The 19,607-nt window shown below is 57.2% G+C and overlaps 1 protein-coding gene and 1 long non-coding RNA gene across 2 annotated transcripts; one reads left to right on the top strand and one right to left on the bottom strand.

Annotated features, from left to right (window-relative positions):
• Nucleotides 1-1,753: 1,753 nt before the first annotated feature.
• On the top strand, nt 1,754-2,148 carry LOC120982097. The gene is made up of 2 exons (XR_005774841.1): nt 1,754-1,857; nt 2,086-2,148. It is a non-coding gene; the product is annotated as an uncharacterized LOC120982097 (long non-coding RNA).
• A 5,160-nt stretch (nt 2,149-7,308) lies between these two features.
• TMED10 (transmembrane p24 trafficking protein 10) lies at nt 7,309-14,985 on the bottom strand. The gene is made up of 5 exons (XM_040412253.1): nt 14,729-14,985; nt 10,212-10,332; nt 10,067-10,140; nt 7,698-7,824; nt 7,309-7,616 (listed from the first exon to the last, which is right to left on the bottom strand). Exons 1-5 carry the CDS (start codon nt 14,903-14,905, stop codon nt 7,495-7,497), a joined length of 621 nt encoding a protein of 206 aa, XP_040268187.1. The 5' UTR covers nt 14,906-14,985; the 3' UTR covers nt 7,309-7,494.
• Between the last annotated feature and the right edge of the window lie 4,622 nt (nt 14,986-19,607).

The raw sequence follows: 19,607 nt of genomic DNA, 5'->3' as shown, positions 1-19,607 counted from the left end.
GCCGCGCGCAGAGACGGTAAGACCGGAGCGGGCCGCCCGCAGAGACGGTAAGACCGGAGCGGGCCGCGCGCAGAGACGGTAAGACCGTAGCGGGCCGCGCGCAGAGACGGTAAGACCGGAGCGAGCCGCCCGCAGAGACGGTAAGACCGGAGCGGGCCGCCCGCAGAGACGGTAAGACCGGAGCGGGCCGCCCGCAGAGACGGTAAGACCGGAGCGGGCCGCCCGCAGAGACGGTAAGACCGGAGCGGGCCGCCCGCAGAGACGGTAAGACCGGAGCGGGCCGCCCGCAGAGACGGTAAGACCGGAGCGGGCCGCCCGCAGAGACGGTAAGACCGGAGCGGGCCGCCCGCAGAGACGGTAAGACCGGAGCGGGCCGCCCGCAGAGACGGTAAGACCGGAGCGGGCCGCGCGCAGAGACGGTAAGCCCGGAGCGGGCCGCGCGCAGAGACGGTAAGACCGGAGCGGGCCGCCCGCAGAGACGGTAAGACCGGAGCGGGCCGCGCACAGAGACGGTAAGCCCGGAGCGAGCCGCCCGCAGAGACGGTAAGCCCGGAGCGGGCCGCCCGCAGAGACGGTAAGACCGGAGCGGGCCGCGCGCAGAGACGGTAAGACCGGAGCGGGCCGCCCGCAGAGACGGTAAGACCGGAGCGGGCCGCGCGCAGAGACGGTAAGACCGGAGCGGGCCGCCCGCAGAGACGGTAAGCCCGGAGCGGGCCGCCCGCAGAGACGGTAAGCCCGGAGCGGGCCGCCCGCAGAGACGGTAAGCCCGGAGCGGGCCGCGCGCAGAGACGGTAAGCCCGGAGCGGGCCGCCCGCAGAGACGGTAAGACCGGAGCGGGCCGCCCGCAGAGACGGTAAGACCGGAGCGGGCCGCCCGCAGAGACGGTAAGCCCGGAGCGGGCCGCCCGCAGAGACGGTAAGACCGGAGCGGGCCGCTCGCAGAGACGGTAAGACCGGAGCGGGCCGCCCGCAGAGACGGTAAGACCGGAGCGGGCCGCACGCAGAGACGGTAAGACCGGAGCGGGCCGCTCGCAGAGACGGTAAGCCCGGAGCGGGCCGCGCGCAGAGACGGTAAGCCCGGAGCGAGCCGCCCGCAGAGACGGTAAGACCGGAGCGGGCCGCCCGCAGAGACGGTAAGACCGGAGCGGGCCGCCCGCAGAGACGGTAAGACCGGAGCGGGCCGCGCGCAGAGACGGTAAGACCGGAGCGGGCCGCGCGCAGAGACGGTAAGACCGGAGCGGGCCGCGCGCAGAGACGGTAAGCCCGGAGCGGGCCGCCCGCAGAGACGGTAAGACCGGAGCGGGCCGCGCGCAGAGACGGTAAGACCGGAGCGGGCCGCCCGCAGAGACGGTAAGACCGGAGCGGGCCGCGCGCAGAGACGGTAAGACCGGAGCGGGCCGCGCGCAGAGACGGTAAGCCCGGAGCGGGCCGCCCGCAGAGACGGTAAGACCGGAGCTGAAGAGCTGGAGCGCCGGAGGTCGCAGGTCCGGGGTTATGCGGCTTCAAACTGTTCACATCAAAAACGTCCATTTCTTACCTGTGGATTTCAAATGACAAATGCGCCACCTGCAGGAATCCTGCGGCATAGCAACTAGCAACCCACTGTGTCCAGAAGGGGGCAGCACATCCTCTCACTGTGAAGGGCAGAGTGTAAGCTCTTGTGATCAGGTCCTCGCTCCTCATAGATTGTAAGCTCTTGTGATCAGGTCCTCGCTCCTCATAGATTGTAAGCTCTTGTGGTCAGGTCCTCTCTCCTCATAGATTGTAAGCTCTTGTGGTCAGGTCCTCGCTCCTCATAGATTGTAAGCTCTTGTGATCAGGTCCTCGCTCCTCATAGATTGTAAGCTCTTGTGACCAGGTCCTCTCTCCTCATAGATTGTAAGCTCTTGTGGTCAGGTCCTCTCTCCTCATAGATTGTAAGCTCTTGTGGTCAGGTCCTCTCTCCTCATAGATTGTAAGCTTTTGTGGTCAGGTCCTCTCTCCTCATAGATTGTAAGCTCTTGTGGTCAGGTCCTCGCTCCTCATAGATTGTAAGCTCCTGTGATCAGGCCCTCCCTCCTCATAGATTGGAAGCTCTTGTGGTCAGGTCCTCTCTCCTCATAGATTGTAAGCTCTTGTGATCAGGTCCTCTCTCCTCATAGATTGTAAGCTCCTGTGATCAGGCCCTCCCTCCTCATAGATTGTAAGCTCTTGTGATCAGGTCCTCTCTCCTCATAGATTGTAAGCTCTTGTGATCAGGCCCTCCCTCCTCATAGATTGTAAGCTCTTGTGATCAGGTCCTCTCTCCTCATAGATTGTAAGCTCTTGTGGTCAGGTCCTCTCTCCTCATAGATTGTAAGCTCTTGTGATCAGGTCCTCTCTCCTCATAGATTGTAAGCTCTTGTGATCAGGCCCTCCCTCCTCATAGATTGTAAGCTCTTGTGGTCAGGTCCTCTCTCCTCATAGATTGTAAGCTCTTGTGGTCAGGTCCTCTCTCCTCATAGATTGTAAGCTCTTGTGGTCAGGTCCTCGCTCCTCATAGATTGTAAGCTCTTGTGATCAGGTCCTCTCTCCTCATAGATTGTAAGCTCTTGTGGTCAGGTCCTCTCTCCTCATAGATTGGAAGCTCTTGTGGTCAGGTCCTCTCTCCTCATAGATTGTAAGCTCTTGTGATCAGGCCCTCCCTCCTCATAGATTGTAAGCTCTTGTGGTCAGGTCCTCGCTCCTCATAGATTGGAAGCTCTTGTGGTCAGGTCCTCTCTCCTCATAGATTGTAAGCTCTTGTGATCAGGCCCTCCCTCCTCATAGATTGTAAGCTCTTGTGGTCAGGTCCTCGCTCCTCATAGATTGGAAGCTCTTGTGGTCAGGTCCTCTCTCCTCATAGATTGGAAGCTCTTGTGGTCAGGTCCTCGCTCCTCATAGATTGTAAGCTCTTGTGATCAGGTGACTGTAACCCTCTTAGTCCACCTTCTCCAGGACTTGCAAACACGCGCATAACGCACAGAGACCGCAGGGGTCCAGTGTCAGTGAAAAGGACTGATGTTCAACCTGCACCTGCTACGGTTCTTACGAAGACTGGACAAAACAAGAACCTTGAGGATCCGAATCGCCAATGTCCCCTACATAACAAGCCACACCCACTTAAGAAGTGCATCGGCTTCAGAAAGAAACCTCTACAGGAACGCAAGGAACTTTTAAAGGAATTTGGAGTTTGTTTCAGATGCTGTGCTTCCACAGAACACCTGGTAAAAGACTGTAAGGCCGTCATTAAGTGCATGGAGTGCGGTAGTGACAACCACGTTCAAGCCCTTCATCTGTACCAACACAGCTCTACTCCATCCACTGACATCCCACGGGGTAAAGCATGGCGGGGAGCACCCTGCACAAACAGCAACCTCCACCCCAGTGCTCTCAACATGCACTGAAGTCTGTGGGGACGGACTTTGTGGGAAATCCTGCGCTAAGATATGCTTGGTTCACGTATACGCAAAGGGCAAACCTGAAAGGACCGTAAGACTGTATACCATTCTCGACGACCAGAGTAACCGATCTCTCGCAAGTACAAGGTTCTTTGATCTCTTAGGCATAGCAGGAGGTGCTCTACCTTATACCCTAGGTACTTGTGCAGGGATTACAGAAGTCTGGGGTAGAAGAGCCAGTGGCCTCGTAGTTGCTCCTCTCAACGGCAACTTGGAAATACCCTTGCCTACTATCATCGAGTGCAATCAGATCCCAACTAAGGATGAGATTCCCACTCCTGAAGCCGCCTTGCACCATACTCACTTGAAAGACATGGCTGACCAAATCCCAGCCTTTGATGAGAATGCTGATATCCTGTTGCTACTCGGGAGAGACATCCTAAGGGTGCACAAGGTGCGCCATCAAATCAACGGCCCACATGATGCACCTTACGCCCAGCATCTGGATCTAGGCTGGGTCATTATTGGCAACGTCTGTCGTAGCAATGCCGGGAAACCTCTCTCGGTTTCTTCCTTTAAAACTCATGTCCTGCCCAATGGACGCACTACTTGCTTTCCAAGACAACAACATCACTATAGTGTGAAAGAAAGACTGTGTGTCGAAGGGACGCCGGAGCGCATCATACTCGATGATAGGAAAGCATTTATCTTTCGGGATGACAACATTGGTAACAAAGTGTTTGAAGTGACCACAAAAGACAATGAGTTAGCAGCCACAATGGAAGACAAGGAATTCTTGAGAACCATGAGTAAAGAGCTCTATCGAGATGATTCTAACAGCTGGGTGGTTCCTTTACCATTCCGCACTCCAAGGAAGAGAATTCCAAATAGACAACACGCAGATTCGCGGTTCATCTCTTTAGAGCGCAACCTGAACCGGAAACCAGAGATGAAGAAACATTTTGTCGACTTTATGCAGAAGGTGTTTGAGAGAGATCATGCTGAACCTGCACCCCTTATACAAGGAGAAGAATGCCGGTATCTACCGTGTTCGGGTGTCTGTCGTCCTCGTAAGCCTGACCAGATTAGAGTGGTCCTTGACTCAAGCGCTCGCTATGAAGGCGTTTCTCTCAATGACAATCTTCTCTCTGGACCCAATCTGAACAACAACCTCTTTGGAGTCCTTCTCCGCTTTAGACAAGAGCCAATTGCCATTATGGCCAACATTCAACAAATGTTTCATTGTCCGTGAAGAGAACAGAAACTTCCTCAGGTGCCGATGGTATCGCAATAATGATGTCAACAACGAGGTCATAGACTATCGGATGAAAGTTCACGTGTTCGGCAATAGCCCTTCCCCCACAGTTGCCATTTATGGACTGAGAAAAACTGCCCAAGAAGGCGAAGAAGAGTTCAGGACGGATGCACATCAGTTTGTGGAAAGGAACTTCTACGTGGATGACGGTCCTAAGTCCCTACCTACGGAAGAAGAGGCCATTGACCTTCTCACCAGAACATGCTCGCCACTGCAAACCTCAGACTAGGGATTGACCGATATAGATTTTTTTAGGGCCGATACCGATAATTTGTGAATTTTCAGGCCGATAGACGATAATTTATACTGATATTCTGGTAATTTTCATTTAAAAAAAATATATAATTCCTACACAAATCTGCTGAAAATTAATATGTTTATTGTTAACGTGTAGGTTTTTTTTTTTTGTAAATCTTTATTTTTCATTTATACTTAATATATATATATTTATTTTTTACTAACTTTTAGCCCCCTTAGGGACTAGAACCCTTGTCCTATTCCCCCTGATAGAGCTCTATCAGGGTGAATAGGATCTCACACTGTCCCTGCTGCTCTGTGCTTTGTGCACACAGCAGCATGGAGCTGAACATGGCAGCCAGGGCTTCAGTAGCGTCCTGGCTGCCATGGTAACCGATCGGAGCCCCAGGCTTACACTGCTGGGGCTCCGATCGGAGGAGGAGGGGATCCTGTGGCCACTGCCACCAATGATTAATACTGGGTGGGGGGGGGGGCGCACTGCGCCACCAATGTTTTTAATACTGGGGTGGGGGGCGCACTATGCCACCAATGATTAATACTGGGTGGCGCACTGCGCCACGAATGAAGAGAAATCTCTCATTAATTCATATACAGGAGGCGGGAGCTGGCTGCAGAATCACATAGCCGGCTCCCGATCTCTATGAGCGGTAGCTGCGATCCGCGGCACCTGAGGGGTTAACTACCGCGGACCGCAGCTTCCGCTCATAGAGGTCGGGAGCCGGCTATGGGATTCTGCAGCCAGCTCCCGCCTCCTGTATATGAATGAATGAGAGACTTATTGTGGCGAAACCAACCTCGCCACTGGGTTTTGGAGGGGCCTGGCTGCTGGCCTCTTGCCCCAGGATTATGGGCCCTCTCATCAGCCAGGCCTCATTTGTTCACAAAGGACTTGAACTAACTTGAACTCCTGGTCTAATTCGTGCCATTTTGGGATGTTAAATGTCTGTGTTTGCTGTGAGGGTTGTGACATTGTGTGTTTGGGTGGTGATTCCTGTCCTGTTGTTCCCACATGTATATTGGTGATTTCCCTTTGTCCTGAGAGATAATTGAACTACTCCTCGGGTGTCTCCAAGGCAGAGAGGAGGAAACCATGATGCATTGTGGGGATGTATTGTGTCTGTGTATCCTGAATTGCTGCATATCTGTCCTGTGTCACAGTCTTCCATCTGGTCCCCTAGGGGCGTGTCCACCAGATGGGGACCTGCATAAATACGGGCGGGTAGCCCTCAATAAAGTGTTCCTGTTTTACACTCAACATAGAGCCTCGTCTCATGTGTGTGGGGATTGCTATACTTGTATACTCCCCTGGCTATTACTCCTAGCTCTTGTAAGAGCTGTTCCTGGTTCCTGTGGTGGTATCGGTGTCGAGTGGAGTGCTTGGAGTCCTCGGGAGGCACTGGGAGCATTTATCAACGGAGGTACCCGGTCGGGGTCCCAGGAGATCTGTTACACTTATCTTCATTGGTGGAGCAGTGGCCACAGCCCCTCCCCTTCTTTTGTCCTCCTTTCTCTCATTGGCGGCAGCAGCACAGGGGGAGGAGACGCTGCTTCCTTCGCCCCTGTGCTGCTGAGGGAACACGGAGAGTGCTGAGAGCAGCGAGATCTGTGTTCCCCATACGTTCTCGGAATATCGGCAAAATAAATGCCGATACCGATTGTAGCGAAGCAAAACGCTATTCAGCGAGTCGGGGAAGGAGCCCCAGCGCCCACCAGCACTACCCAGGGAAAAGCTAAGATTCCCTACCAAGCTTTTAAAAATTACACAGAAGGAGAAAGTGATATTGACGAATACCTACAGGATTTCGAAAGGTTGTGCCAGCTACACGACATCAGCCCAGCTGACCAAGTACCCCTGCTGGCAGGTAGATTGTCAGGCCGCGCCGCAGAGGCATACCGGACCGTCCCAGACGAAGACATCAGGAATTATCCCAAAGTCAAACAAGCCATCCTAGCACGGTATGCCATTACCTCTGAGGCATGTCGTTTGGACCGAGTCACTGTCAGCCAATTCACCTAAGATTATGGTCATCGCCATCTCAGCACAACTGTAAGTTACAGAGATCACACTGTCAATGCTTAGACTGGAGCGGCAGAACACCACCGGAGAGACTGATCCGGCATTTCAATGCATTTGTCATAGGGATCAGGATCCTCATCAGTCTGACAAACGGCGTCAGTTTGCAGACGTTTTGATGGATCTGCTGGAATCCTCTACTGCAAGTGTGAAAGTAGCCTTAGATGGGATGATGTATACTGAAGCCCCCCGCGGGTCACACCACACCCGCTTGCCCACCCACACACCCACCCCCGCGCGGCCCTCACAGACTGGACAACAAGAAAACTTCACCCACATTTTTTTTTTTAATGTGAAAAACCTGTATCCAAATTGTCCAGCAGGCTCTGCAGAGCGTCGCACACCGGGGCAGGGGTAATGAGCCCAGAGGATTTAAACAGGAGAATAGTCCTACAATAAATTTCCCAAACATTGGCGCCTGTGGGAGGAGCCCGGACGGCGCCCGGCCGCTCACTCAATCAGTTTCTTTGCCTTGAAGAAGCGGCGGAGGTAGAAGACCTGCCAGGTGGCGAGCCCCATCAGGCAGCACATGGAGAAGATGCTGAAGTAGAGCACGCGGACATTGGTGGACTCTGCGGAGACAAGACCATTGCACACGTCAAGGAGCGGGCGGGGGAGGGGGGCGGGAGAGGGGGCTTAGTGCAGGGTCTCACCGTTTGTGTCTCTCATTTCCTCTTCTCTCTTCTTCATGTAGGCAAAGTCATTGACGATGGACTCGGACAGATCCTCCAGACGCCGCAGCTCCACCTCCAGCGGCTTCAGCTTCTCCACCTTGGCGATCTGACAGACAGGGCACAGAAATGAGACCGCACGACTCCAGGCGCTCCCCCTAAACACACACGGGACATGCCACACGCCCCCCCCTACACACACGGGACATGCCACGTGCCCCCCTCCCTACACACACGGGACATGCCACACGCCCCCCCTACACACACGGGACATGCCACGTGCCCCCCTCCCTACACACACGGGACATGCCACGTGCCCCCCCCCCCTACACACACGGGACATGCCACACGCCCCCCCCTACACACACGGGACATGCCACGTGCCCCCCTCCCTACACACACGGGACATGCCACGTGCGCCCCCCTACACACACACGGGACAGGCCACACGCCACGTGCCCCCCTACACACACACACGGGACAGGCCACACGCCACGTGCCCCCCTACACACACACGGGACAGGCCACACGCCACGTGCCCCCCTACACACACACACACACACGGGACAGGCCACACGCCACGTGCCCCCCTACACACACACACGGGACAGGCCACACGCCACGTGCCCCCCTACACACACACACGGGACAGGCCACACGCCACGTGCCCCCCTACACACACACACGGGACAGGCCACACGCCACGTGCCCCCCTACACACACACGGGACAGGCCACACGCCACGTGCCCCCCTACACACACACACGGGACAGGCCACACGCCACGTGCCCCCCTACACACACACACGGGACAGGCCACACGCCACGTGCCCCCCCTACACACACACACGGGACAGGCCACACGCCACGTGCCCCCCTACACACACACGGGACAGGCCACACGCCACGTGCCCCCCTACACACACACACGGGACAGGCCACACGCCACGTGCCCCCCTACACACACACGGGACAGGCCACACGCCACGTGCCCCCCTACACACACACACGGGACAGGCCACACGCCACGTGCCCCCCTACACACACACGGGACATGCCACGTGCCCCCCTACACACACACGGGACAGGCCACACGCCACGTGCCCCCCTACACACACACGGGACATGCCACGTGCCCCCCTACACACACACGGGACAGGCCACACGCCACGTGCCCCCCTACACACACACGGGACAGGCCACACGCCACGTGCCCCCCTACACACACACACGGGACAGGCCACACGCCACGTGCCCCCCTACACACACACACACGGGACAGGCCACACGCCACGTGCCCCCCTACACACACACACGGGACAGGCCACACGCCACGTGCCCCCCTACACACACACGGGACAGGCCACACGCCACGTGCCCCCCTACACACACACACACGGGACAGGCCACACGCCACGTGCCCCCCTACACACACACACACGGGACAGGCCACACGCCACGTGCCCCCCTACACACACACACGGGACAGGCCACACGCCACGTGCCCCCCTACACACACACGGGACAGGCCACACGCCACGTGCCCCCCTACACACACAGGACAGGCCACACGCCACGTGCCCCCCTACACACACACGGGACAGGCCACACGCCACGTGCCCCCCCACACACACACGGGACAGGCCACACGCCACGTGCCCCCACACACACACGGGACAGGCCACACGCCACGTGCCCCCACACACACACACACACGGGACAGGCCACACGCCACGTGCCCCCACACACACACGGGACAGGCCACACGCCACGTGCCCCCACACACACACGGGACAGGCCACACGCCACGTGCCCCCACACACACACGGGACAGGCCACACGCCACGTGCCCCCACACACACACGGGACAGGCCACGTTCCCCCCCCCACACACACACACACACGGGACAGGCCACGTTCCCCCCCCCACACACACACGGGACAGGCCACGTTCCCCCCCCCACACACACACGGGACAGGCCACGTTCCCCCCCCCACACACACACGGGACAGGCCACGTTCCCCCACACACACACACACGGGACAGGCCACGTTCCCCCCCACACACACGGGACAGGCCACGTCCCCCCCCCCACACACGGGACAGGCCACGTCCCCCCCCCCACACACACACGGGACAGGCCACGTCCCCCCCCCCCACACACACGGGACAGGCCACGTCCCCCCCCCCCCACACACACGGGACAGGCCACGTCCCCCCCCCCCCTCACACACACGGGACAGGCCACGTCCCCCCCCCCCACACACACACGGGACAGGCCACGTGCCCCACCCCCCTGCAAAACAGACTAGGTACTCATCCCTTGCACCCCCTCCGCCGTGCACACTTACCTCCTCGTAGTTCGTGGCCTCCACTCCATGTTTCATGTTCAGAACAACCAATTGATCTGGAGCCCGTCCGGCACCTAGAAGAGAGGAGCAGTCAGTGGTGGCCCCCAGATTGGGCCCTGTACCCACCACTCACCCAGCTACCCACCTGCATGGTGTTTGCTTTCAAAGCAAACCTCAAACATGTCGTACTCCTCCGTGGTGAAGGCAAACTTCCCCTTTGTGGCATCTTCCTTGGAGTAGAGGATGTGATTGGAGGAGTCCGTGATCTACAAGCCAATGACAGGACAATCAGTCATGTGACCCCTGAGGTACCACCCCTTACAAAATGACCTTTTACACTAGGAAGAGTTCCAAAATCAGATGCAGGCGTCACACTGATCCCGTCACTGCCCCCGCACCTGGCTGTTCCCATCGGTACAAGGACACAGCTGGAAAGGTTCCCAGTCTGGAAGGAGGAAGAGGAAACCCCCCCCCCCCCCCCCGCACACCACAGCCAAACCCCACCCCTGGTCAAACCTTCCAATCTGACAAAAAAAGGAATACTTTTTTTTTGGGGGGGGGGCAGGGCTCCAGATGGCGACCAAAATGGTCGCTAATGCGACCAAGAGTTTACAAATGGCGACAAGACCCGCCGCCGCAGCTCTGCATTGAATACAGCGGCGGGGCACAGGAGATGGCAGTTCTCTGCCCCGCCGCCGATGTTCTCAGCAGCGCAGTGGAGGAGTCTCTCCCTCCCCCCTGCTGCCGCCGCCAATAAGAAGAGACGGGAGGAGGAGGAGGGGCTGTGGCCACTGCGCCACCAATGAAGATAACTGAGCTGTTAATACAGGAGGCGGGTGCCGGAATCAAATAGCCGGCACCCGACCTCTATGACAGGGAGCTGCACCTGAGGGGTTAACTGCAGCTGATCGCAGCTCCCTGTCATAGAGGTCGGGTGTCGGCTATTTGATTCCAGCACCCGCCTCCTGTATTTGTATTAACAGGTCAGTTATCTTCATTGGTGCGCCCCCCCCCCCCCCTCTCCCAGTATAATAAACATTGGTGGCGCAGTGCCAATGAGGGTTAAAAAAATAATAATAATTAACTCCCCTCCTCCAATTGATCGCGTAGCTGCCGCTCCCCTGTTCTTTCTTCAGGACCTGTCAAAGGACCTGTGGTGACATCACTGAGCTCATCACATGGTCCATTACCATGGTGATGGATCATGTGATGAGCACAGTGATGTCACCACAGGTCCTTTGACAGGTCCTGAAGAAAGAACAGGTGACCGGAGGAGGTGAGTTAATTTTTTTTAACTCTCGTTGGCACTGCCCACTGCGCCACCAATGTTTATTATACTGGGGGGGGGGGGCACTGCGCCACCAATGTTTATTATACTGGGGGGGGGGGCACTGCGCCACCAATGTTTATTATACTGGGGTGTATATAGTGTTTATTATATTGACCTTCTACTAAGCAGTCTGTATTCAGAATGCTATTATTTCCCCTTGTATCCATGTTATAAGGGAAAATAATACAGTGAATAGACTGTCACCTAGCAACCATGCGTGAAAATCGCACCGCATCCGCACTTGCTTGCGGATGCTTGCGATTTTCACGCAACCCCATTCACTTCTATGGGGCCTTCGTTACGTGAAAAACGCACAATATAGAGCATGCTGCGATTTTCACGCAACGCACAAGTCATGTGCACAGCCCCATAGAAGTGAATGGGTCAGGATTCAGTGCGGGTGCAATGTGTTTACCTCACGCATTGCACCCGCGCGGAAATCTCGCCCGTGTGAAAGGGGCCTAAGGGTGAATAGGACAAGGGTTCCAGCCCCTAAGGGGGCGAATAGTAAGTAAAAAATAAATAAAAACACAAACACTAAGGCTATTTTCACACTTGCGGCAGTGTGATCCGGGGGGCAGTTCCGTCGTCTGAACTGCCCGCCGGATCCTCCGATCTGGATGTGACTGAAAGCATTTGTGAGACGCATCCGGATCCATCTCACAAATACATTCCAAGAACGGATCCGTCTCTCTGCTTGTCATGCGGACAGACGGATCCGTCTTGTATCTCTTTACACATTTTTACCGGTCTGCGCATGCGCAGACTGGAAGGATGGATCCGGCACTAATACATTCCTATGGGGAAAAATTACGGATCCGGCATTCCGGCAAGTCTTCCGTTTTTTTCGCCGGAGATAAAACCGTAGCATGCTGCTGTTTTATCTCTTGCCTGATCAGTCAAAATGACTGAACTGAAGACGTCCTGATGCATCCCGGACGGATCGCTCTCCATTCAGAATGCAGGGCGATATAACTGATCAGTTCCTTTCCGGTATTGAGCCCCTAGGACGGAACTCAGCGCCGGAAAAGAAAACCGCTAGCGTGAAAGTAGCGTAAAATATTGAGTTTAAATCCTCCCTTCCCAATTTTACATAGAAAATATATAAACAATAAATAAATAAACATATTACATAGCGCTGCGTCCGAAACGTCCAAACTATCAAATTATTAAACAATATCTCCTATGCGGTGAGCGCCTTGTCACCCCAAAAAATGAGATCGGACGGTTCTATTATGGGCCGAACGTTTCATAAAATGCGAAATGCACGCGGCTTTTTTTGGTGTATCTCCTGTATATGGGGGGGGGATATATCTCCTGTATATGGGGGGGGGATATATCTCCTGTATATGGGGGGGGATATATCTCCTGTATATGGGGGGGGGATATATCTCCTGTATATGGGGGGGGGGGGATATATCTCCTGTATATGGGGGGGGGGATATATCTCCTGTATATGGGGGGGGGATATATCTCCTGTATATGGGGGGGGATATATCTCCTGTATATGGGGGGGGGTATAGCTCCTGTATATGGGGGGGGTATATCTCCTGTATATGGGGGGGGGGGGGGGATAGCTCCTGTATATGGGGATGGGGGGGTATATCTCCTGTATATGGGGGGGGGGGGGTATATCTCCTGTATATGGGGGGGGGGGGGGGTATAGCTCCTGTATATGGGGGGGGATATATCTCCTGTATATGGGGGGGGATATATCTCCTGTATATGGGGGGGGGGATATCTCCTGTATATGGGGGGGGGGTATATCTCCTGTATATGGGGGGGGGGGGGGTATATCTCCTGTATATGGGGGGGGGGATATATCTCCTGTATATGGGGGGGGGATATATCTCCTGTATATGGGGGGGGGGGGTATAGCTCCTGTATATGGGGGGGGATATATCTCCTGTATATGGGGGGGGTATATCTCCTGTATATGGGGGGGGTATATCTCCTGTATATGGGGGGGGGGGGTATATCTCCTGTATATGGGGGGGGTATATCTCCTGTATATGGGGGGGGGGTATATCTCCTGTATATGGGGGGGGATATATCTCCTGTATATGGGGGGGGGGTTATATCTCCTGTATATGGGGGGGGGGATATATCTCCTGTATATGGGGGGGGGATATATCTCCTGTATATGGGGGGGGGATATATCTCCTGTATATGGGGGGGGATATATCTCCTGTATATGGGGGGGGGATATATCTCCTGTATATGGGGGGGGGGATATATCTCCTGTATATGGGGGGGGGGGGGGATATATCTCCTGTATATGGGGGGGGGATATATCTCCTGTATATGGGGGGGGGGTATAGCTCCTGTATATGGGGGGGGTATATCTCCTGTATATGGGGGGGGGGTATAGCTCCTGTATATGGGGATGGGGGGGTATATCTCCTGTATATGGGGGGGGGTATATCTCCTGTATATGGGGGGGGGGGGGGGGTATAGCTCCTGTATATGGGGGGGGGGATATATCTCCTGTATATGGGGGGGGATATATCTCCTGTATATGGGGGGGGATATATCTCCTGTATATGGGGGGGGGTATATCTCCTGTATATGGGGGGGGGGTATATCTCCTGTATATGGGGGGGGGGGGTATATCTCCTGTATATGGGGGGGGGGATATATCTCCTGTATATGGGGGGGGATATATCTCCTGTATATGGGGGGGGGGGGGTTAGCTCCTGTATATGGGGGGTATATCTCCTGTATATGGGGGGGGATATATCTCCTGTATATGGGGGGGGGGGGGGTATAGCTCCTGTATATGGGGGGTATATCTCCTGTATATGGGGGGGGGGTATATCTCCTGTATATGGGGATGGGGGGGTATATCTCCTGTATATGGGGGGGGGGTATATCTCCTGTATATGGGGGGGGTATATCTCCTGTATATGGGGGGGGTATATCTCCTGTATATGGGGGGGGGGTATATCTCCTGTATATGGGGATGGGGGGGTATATCTCCTGTATATGGGGGGGGGGTATATCTCCTGTATATGGGGGGGGGTATATCTCCTGTATATGGGGGGGGGTATATCTCCTGTATATGGGGGGGGTATATCTCCTGTATATGGGGGGGGGTATATCTCCTGTATATGGGGATGGGGGGGTATATCTCCTGTATATGGGGGGGGGGGGTATATCTCCTGTATATGGGGGGGGTATATCTCCTGTATATGGGGGGGGGTATATCTCCTGTATATGGGGGGGGTATATCTCCTGTATATGGGGGGGGTATATCTCCTGTATATGGGGGGGGGGGGGGGGGGGGGGGGGGTATATCTCCAGCCTTCGTGGACACCCCCGGCTCCTCTTACCTTCAGGCGGACCTGGCCGTGCGGCTCGGACACCTCGTACTCCCCGGTGACCAGCACGTCTTTATGGATCTCCTCCCGCAGACATTTGCGGCCGTTGGGCGGCAGCTGGAAGGAGATGGGCCGGACGGAGCCGCAGAGCAGCAGCAGGGCCGGGAGGAGCAGCAGCCGAGGAGCCATGGAGACGACGGAGCCAGAACAGCGCGCAGTCACTCAGCCCCCGCGGCCATCACACGCGGACTTCCGGCCAGCCGCCTCTGATGTGGCTGATGATGATTGGCTGCCCAAGGACACGTGACGCGGACACCAGGAGCGGCCGCCATTTTCCTGAAGACCAAGGATCGGCTGCCACAGAGTCCCGCCCGTCACACGGGGCAGCACTGTGGGAGTTACGGATGATACATGGATGCTGGGATTGTTTCACAAGAGTGAATGCTACTACAGCACCCAGCAGAGCTAATCTGTAGCTTAGTGTGCAGGCAAGTGTGTGGCACTCCATACCTCCCAATGCAGCCCTGGTACCTGGAGGCGAGTCTCCCATTGGACAGGAGCGCGGCGGAGGCGAGTCTCCCATTGGACAGGAGCGCAGCGGAGGCGAGTCTCCCATTGGACAGGAGCGCAGCGGAGGCGTGTCTCCCATTGGACAGGAGCGCAGCGGAGGCGTGTCTCCCATTGGACAGGAGCGCGGCGGAGGCGAGTCTCCCATTGGACAGGAGCGCGGCGGAGGCGAGTCTCCCATTGGACAGGAGCGCGGCGGAGGCGTGTCTCCCATTGGACAGGAGCGCGGCGGAGGCGAGTCTCCCATTGGACAGGAGCGCAGCGGAGGCGAGTCTCCCATTGGACAGGAGCGCAGCGGAGGCGAGTCTCCCATTGGACAGGAGCGCAGCGGAGGCGTGTCTCCCATTGGACAGGAGCGCGGCGGAGGCGAGTCTCCCATTGGACAGGAGCGCGGCGGAGGCGAGTCTCCCATTGGACAGGAGCGCGGCGGAGGCGTGTCTCCCATTGGACAGGAGCGCGGCGGAGGCGAGTCTCCCATTGGACAGGAGCGCAGCGGAGGCGTGTCTCACATTGGACAGGAGCGCGGCGGAGGCGAGTCTCACATTGGACAGGAGCGCGGCGGAGGCGAGTCTCCCATTGGACAGGAGCGCGGCGGAGGCGAGTCTCCCATTGGACAGGAGCGCGGCGGAGGCGTGTCTCACATTGGACAGGAGCGCGGCGGAGGCGTGTCTCACATTGGACAGGAGCGCGGCGGAGGCGAGTCTCACATTGGACAGGAGCGCGGCGGAGGCGAGTCTCACATTGGACAGGAGCGCGGCGGAGGCGAGTCTCACATTGGACAGGAGCGCGGCGGAGGCGAGTCTCACATTGGACAGGAGCGCGGCGGAGGCGAGTCTCACATTGGACAGGAGCGCAGCGGAGGCGTGTCTCACATTGGACAGGAGCGCGGCGGAGGCGAGTCTCACATTGGACAAGAGCGCGGCGGAGGCGAGTCTCACATTGGACAGGAGCGCGGCGGAGGCGAGTCTCCCATTGGACAGGTGCTCGGCGGAGGCGAGTCTCACATTGGACAGGAGCGCGGCGGAGGCGAGTCTCACATTGGACAGGTGCACGGCGGAGGCGAGTCTCCCATTGGACAGGAGCGCGGCGGAGGCGTGTCTCCCATTGGACAGGAGCGCGGCGGAGGTGTGTCTCCCATTGGACAGGAGCGCGGCGGAGGCGAGTCTCCCATTGGACAGGAGCGCGGCGGAGGCGAGTCTCCCATTGGACAGGATCGCGGCGGAGGCGAGTCTCCCATTGGACAGGAGCGCGGCGGAGGCGAGTCTCCTATTGGACAGGAGCGCGGCGGAGGCGAGTCTCCCATTGGACAGGAGCGCGGCGGAGGCGAGTCTCCTATTGGACAGGAGCGCGGCGGAGGCGAGTCTCCCATTGGACAGGAGCGCGGCGGAGGCGAGTCTCCCATTGGACAGGAGCGCGGCGGAGGCGAGTCTCCTATTGGACAGGAGCGCGGCGGAGGCGAGTCTCCCATTGGACAGGAGCGCAGCGGAGGCGAGTCTCCTATTGGACAGGAGCGCGGCGGAGGCGAGTCTCCCATTGGACAGGAGCGCGGCGGAGGCGAGTCTCCCATTGGACAGGAGCGCGGCGGAGGCGAGTCTCCCATTGGACAGGATCGCGGCGGAGGCGAGTCTCCCATTGGACAGGAGCGCGGCGGAGGCGAGTCTCCCATTGGACAGGAACGCGGCGGAGGTGTGTCTCCCATTGGACAGGAGCGCGGCGGAGGCGAGTCTCCCATTGGACAGGAGCGTGGCGGAGGCGAGTCTCCCATTGGACAGGAGCGTGGCGGAGGCGAGTCTCCCATTGGACAGGAGCGCGGCGGAATCGTGTCTCCCATTGGACAGGAGCGTGGCGGAGGTGTGTCTTCCATTGGACAGGAGCGCGGCGGAGGTGTGTCTCCCATTGGACAGGTGCACGGCGGAGGCGAGTCTCTCATTGGACAGGAGCGCGGCGGAGGCGTGTCTCCTATTGGACAGGAGCGCGGCGGAGGCGAGTCTCCCATTGGACAGGAGCTCGGCGGAGGCGAGTCTCCCATTGGACAGGAGCGCGGCGGAGGCGAGTCTCCCATTGGACAGGAGCGCGGCGGAGGCGAGTCTCCCATTGGACAGGAGCGCGGCGGAGGCGTGTCTCCTATTGGACAGGAGCGCGGCGGAGGCGAGTCTCCCATTGGACAGGAGCGCGGCGGAGGCGAGTCTCCCATTGGACAGGAGCGCGGCGGAGGCGATGTCACGGAACCATGAACCAGACGTACAACAAGAGATAAGTGAAAATAAGAAGGCTTTATTGAAAATAAAGCTGTAAAGCAAAAGTCCAAACGGATGGTGAAACCGAGCAGAGTCTTTGCGAAGCCAGAGGTCAGGAACCAGAAGGGTAGTCAGACGAAGCCAGGATCAGGAACCAGCAGGGTAGTCAGACGAAGCCAGGATCAGGAACCAGCAGGGTAGTCAGACGAAGCCAGGATCAGGAACCAGCAGGGTAGTCAGACGAAGCCAGGATCAGGAACCAGAAGCAGCAGCAGTCTTAGAAGCATGTGAACACAAGAGGACCAAGCAAGGAACTGAAGCCACAGACCTCCTATATATATGAGCTAGGCATCCAGCTCCTCCCAGGGGAAGGAGGAGCCGCAGGGTGGAAGGCTACAAGAAACCCAGGACCCAAGATGGCCGCCAGCACATGTCAAACGAAGGAGAGCAGCAAGCAGGTAAGACCATGACAGTACCTCCCCCTCAAGGGCCCCTCCTCCGCGGAGCACAAAACGGTTTCTGAGGGAAGCGTGCGTGGAAGGCTCGGAGCAAGGCAGGAGCATGGACATCTGCGGAGGGAACCCAGGAACGCTCCTCTGGACCATAACCACGCCAATGGACCAAAAACTGCAACCGACCGCGGACCAGGCGTGAGTCCAGGATATTGCTCACCTCATATTCCTCACGATTGCCCACTTGGACCGGACGAGGCCGAGGAACCGAGGAAGTGAAACGATTACACACCAGTGGTTTCAACAGGGAGACATGAAACACGTTGGAGATCCGCATGCCAGGAGGAAGCGCAAGGGCATAGGCTACCGGGTTTACCCTGCGAAGCACTCGGAAGGGACCAACAAAGCGAGGCGCCAGCTTGGGAGTGGGCACTCGAAGGTTGAGGTTGCGGGTGGACAACCATACACGGTCTCCGACCTGGTAGGAAGGAGCAGGCGCTCGTCTGCGATCAGCCTGGAATCTCTGGCGCTGCGCAGAGACCTCAAGGGACTTCTGGATCTGTACCCAAGAAGCACGTAGGACGGAAAGGTGATCCTCCACAGCCGGAATATCCTGGGGAGAGAATACCTCCGGTAACACGGCAGGTTGGAACCCATAATTGGCCATGAAGGGAGACGTCCCAGAGGAAGAGTTCACCGCCGTGTTCCTGGCAAACTCAGCCCAAGGCAGGAGGTCAACCCAATTGTCTTGGTGATCGGAGACATAGCAACGAAGGAATTGCTCCAAGGCCTGATTGGATCGTTCTGCGGCCCCATTGGACTGAGGGTGGTAGGCCGAGGAGAAGGAGAGATGAATCCCCAACTGGGAGCAAAAGGCGCGCCAGAACCTGGACACAAACTGACTCCCCCGATCCGACACAATCTCCTTAGGCAAACCGTGCAACCGGAAGACCTCCCTGGCAAAAATCGTGGCCAACTCTTGTGCAGAGGGTAACTTCTTGAGAGGAACACAGTGGCACATTTTGGAAAACCGATCCACAATCATGAGAATGACCGTATGGCCTCGGGATGCAGGGAGGTCCACAATGAAATCCATCCCCAGGTGTGACCATGGGCGCTCCCCGGTGGCTATGGGTTGCAGAAGGCCCAACGGAAGGTGCCGAGGGGACTTACTCTGGGCACAAACGGAGCATGCCGCTACATATGCGGCGGTGTCGGAACGTAGGGAAGGCCACCAGAACAGACGTGAAACAGCCCAGGACAGCTGATTCTTTCCAGGATGCCCCGCGGTCTTGGAGTTATGGTAGGTTCGCAACAACCGAGTGCGCAACTCCTCAGGCACAAAACATCTGCCGTTGGGTCTCCCAGAGGGAGCACCAGATTGAGCCGCCAAAATCTGCTCACCCAGGGGAGAGGTCAGGCTGGTGCGAATGGCGGCCAGGATCTGATTCGGAGGTATGACCGAAGTCGGAATCGACTCCTCCCTGGACAGCTCAGAGTACTGCCGTGATAAGGCATCCGCCCTGATGTTCTTGGAACCGGGTAGGTAGGAGACCACGTAATTAAACGTGACAAGAACAGAGCCCATCTGGCCTGACGTGGTGTCAATCTCTTGGCCTCAGAAAGGTAGGTCAG

This window comes from Bufo bufo, chromosome 11, assembly GCF_905171765.1.
Source record: "Bufo bufo chromosome 11, aBufBuf1.1, whole genome shotgun sequence".
Taxonomy (NCBI): Eukaryota; Metazoa; Chordata; class Amphibia; order Anura; family Bufonidae; genus Bufo; species Bufo bufo.
Note: the sequence above shows the minus strand (reverse complement) of the source record. Positions and strands in the feature narration are given on the sequence as shown.

Excerpts from the sequence above, each read along its gene's own strand:
- TMED10 (XM_040412253.1), bottom strand. The coding sequence starts at position 14,905 with ATGGCTCCTCGGCTGCTGCTCCTCCCGGCCCTGCTGCTGCTCTGCGGC. Across the intron at positions 10,333-14,728 it reads ACGGCCAGGTCCGCCTGAAG|ATCACGGACTCCTCCAATCA; the intron begins GTAAGAGGAGCC and ends ATTGGCTTGTAG. Across the intron at positions 7,617-7,697 it reads GGAAATGAGAGACACAAACG|AGTCCACCAATGTCCGCGTG; the intron begins GTGAGACCCTGC and ends TTGTCTCCGCAG.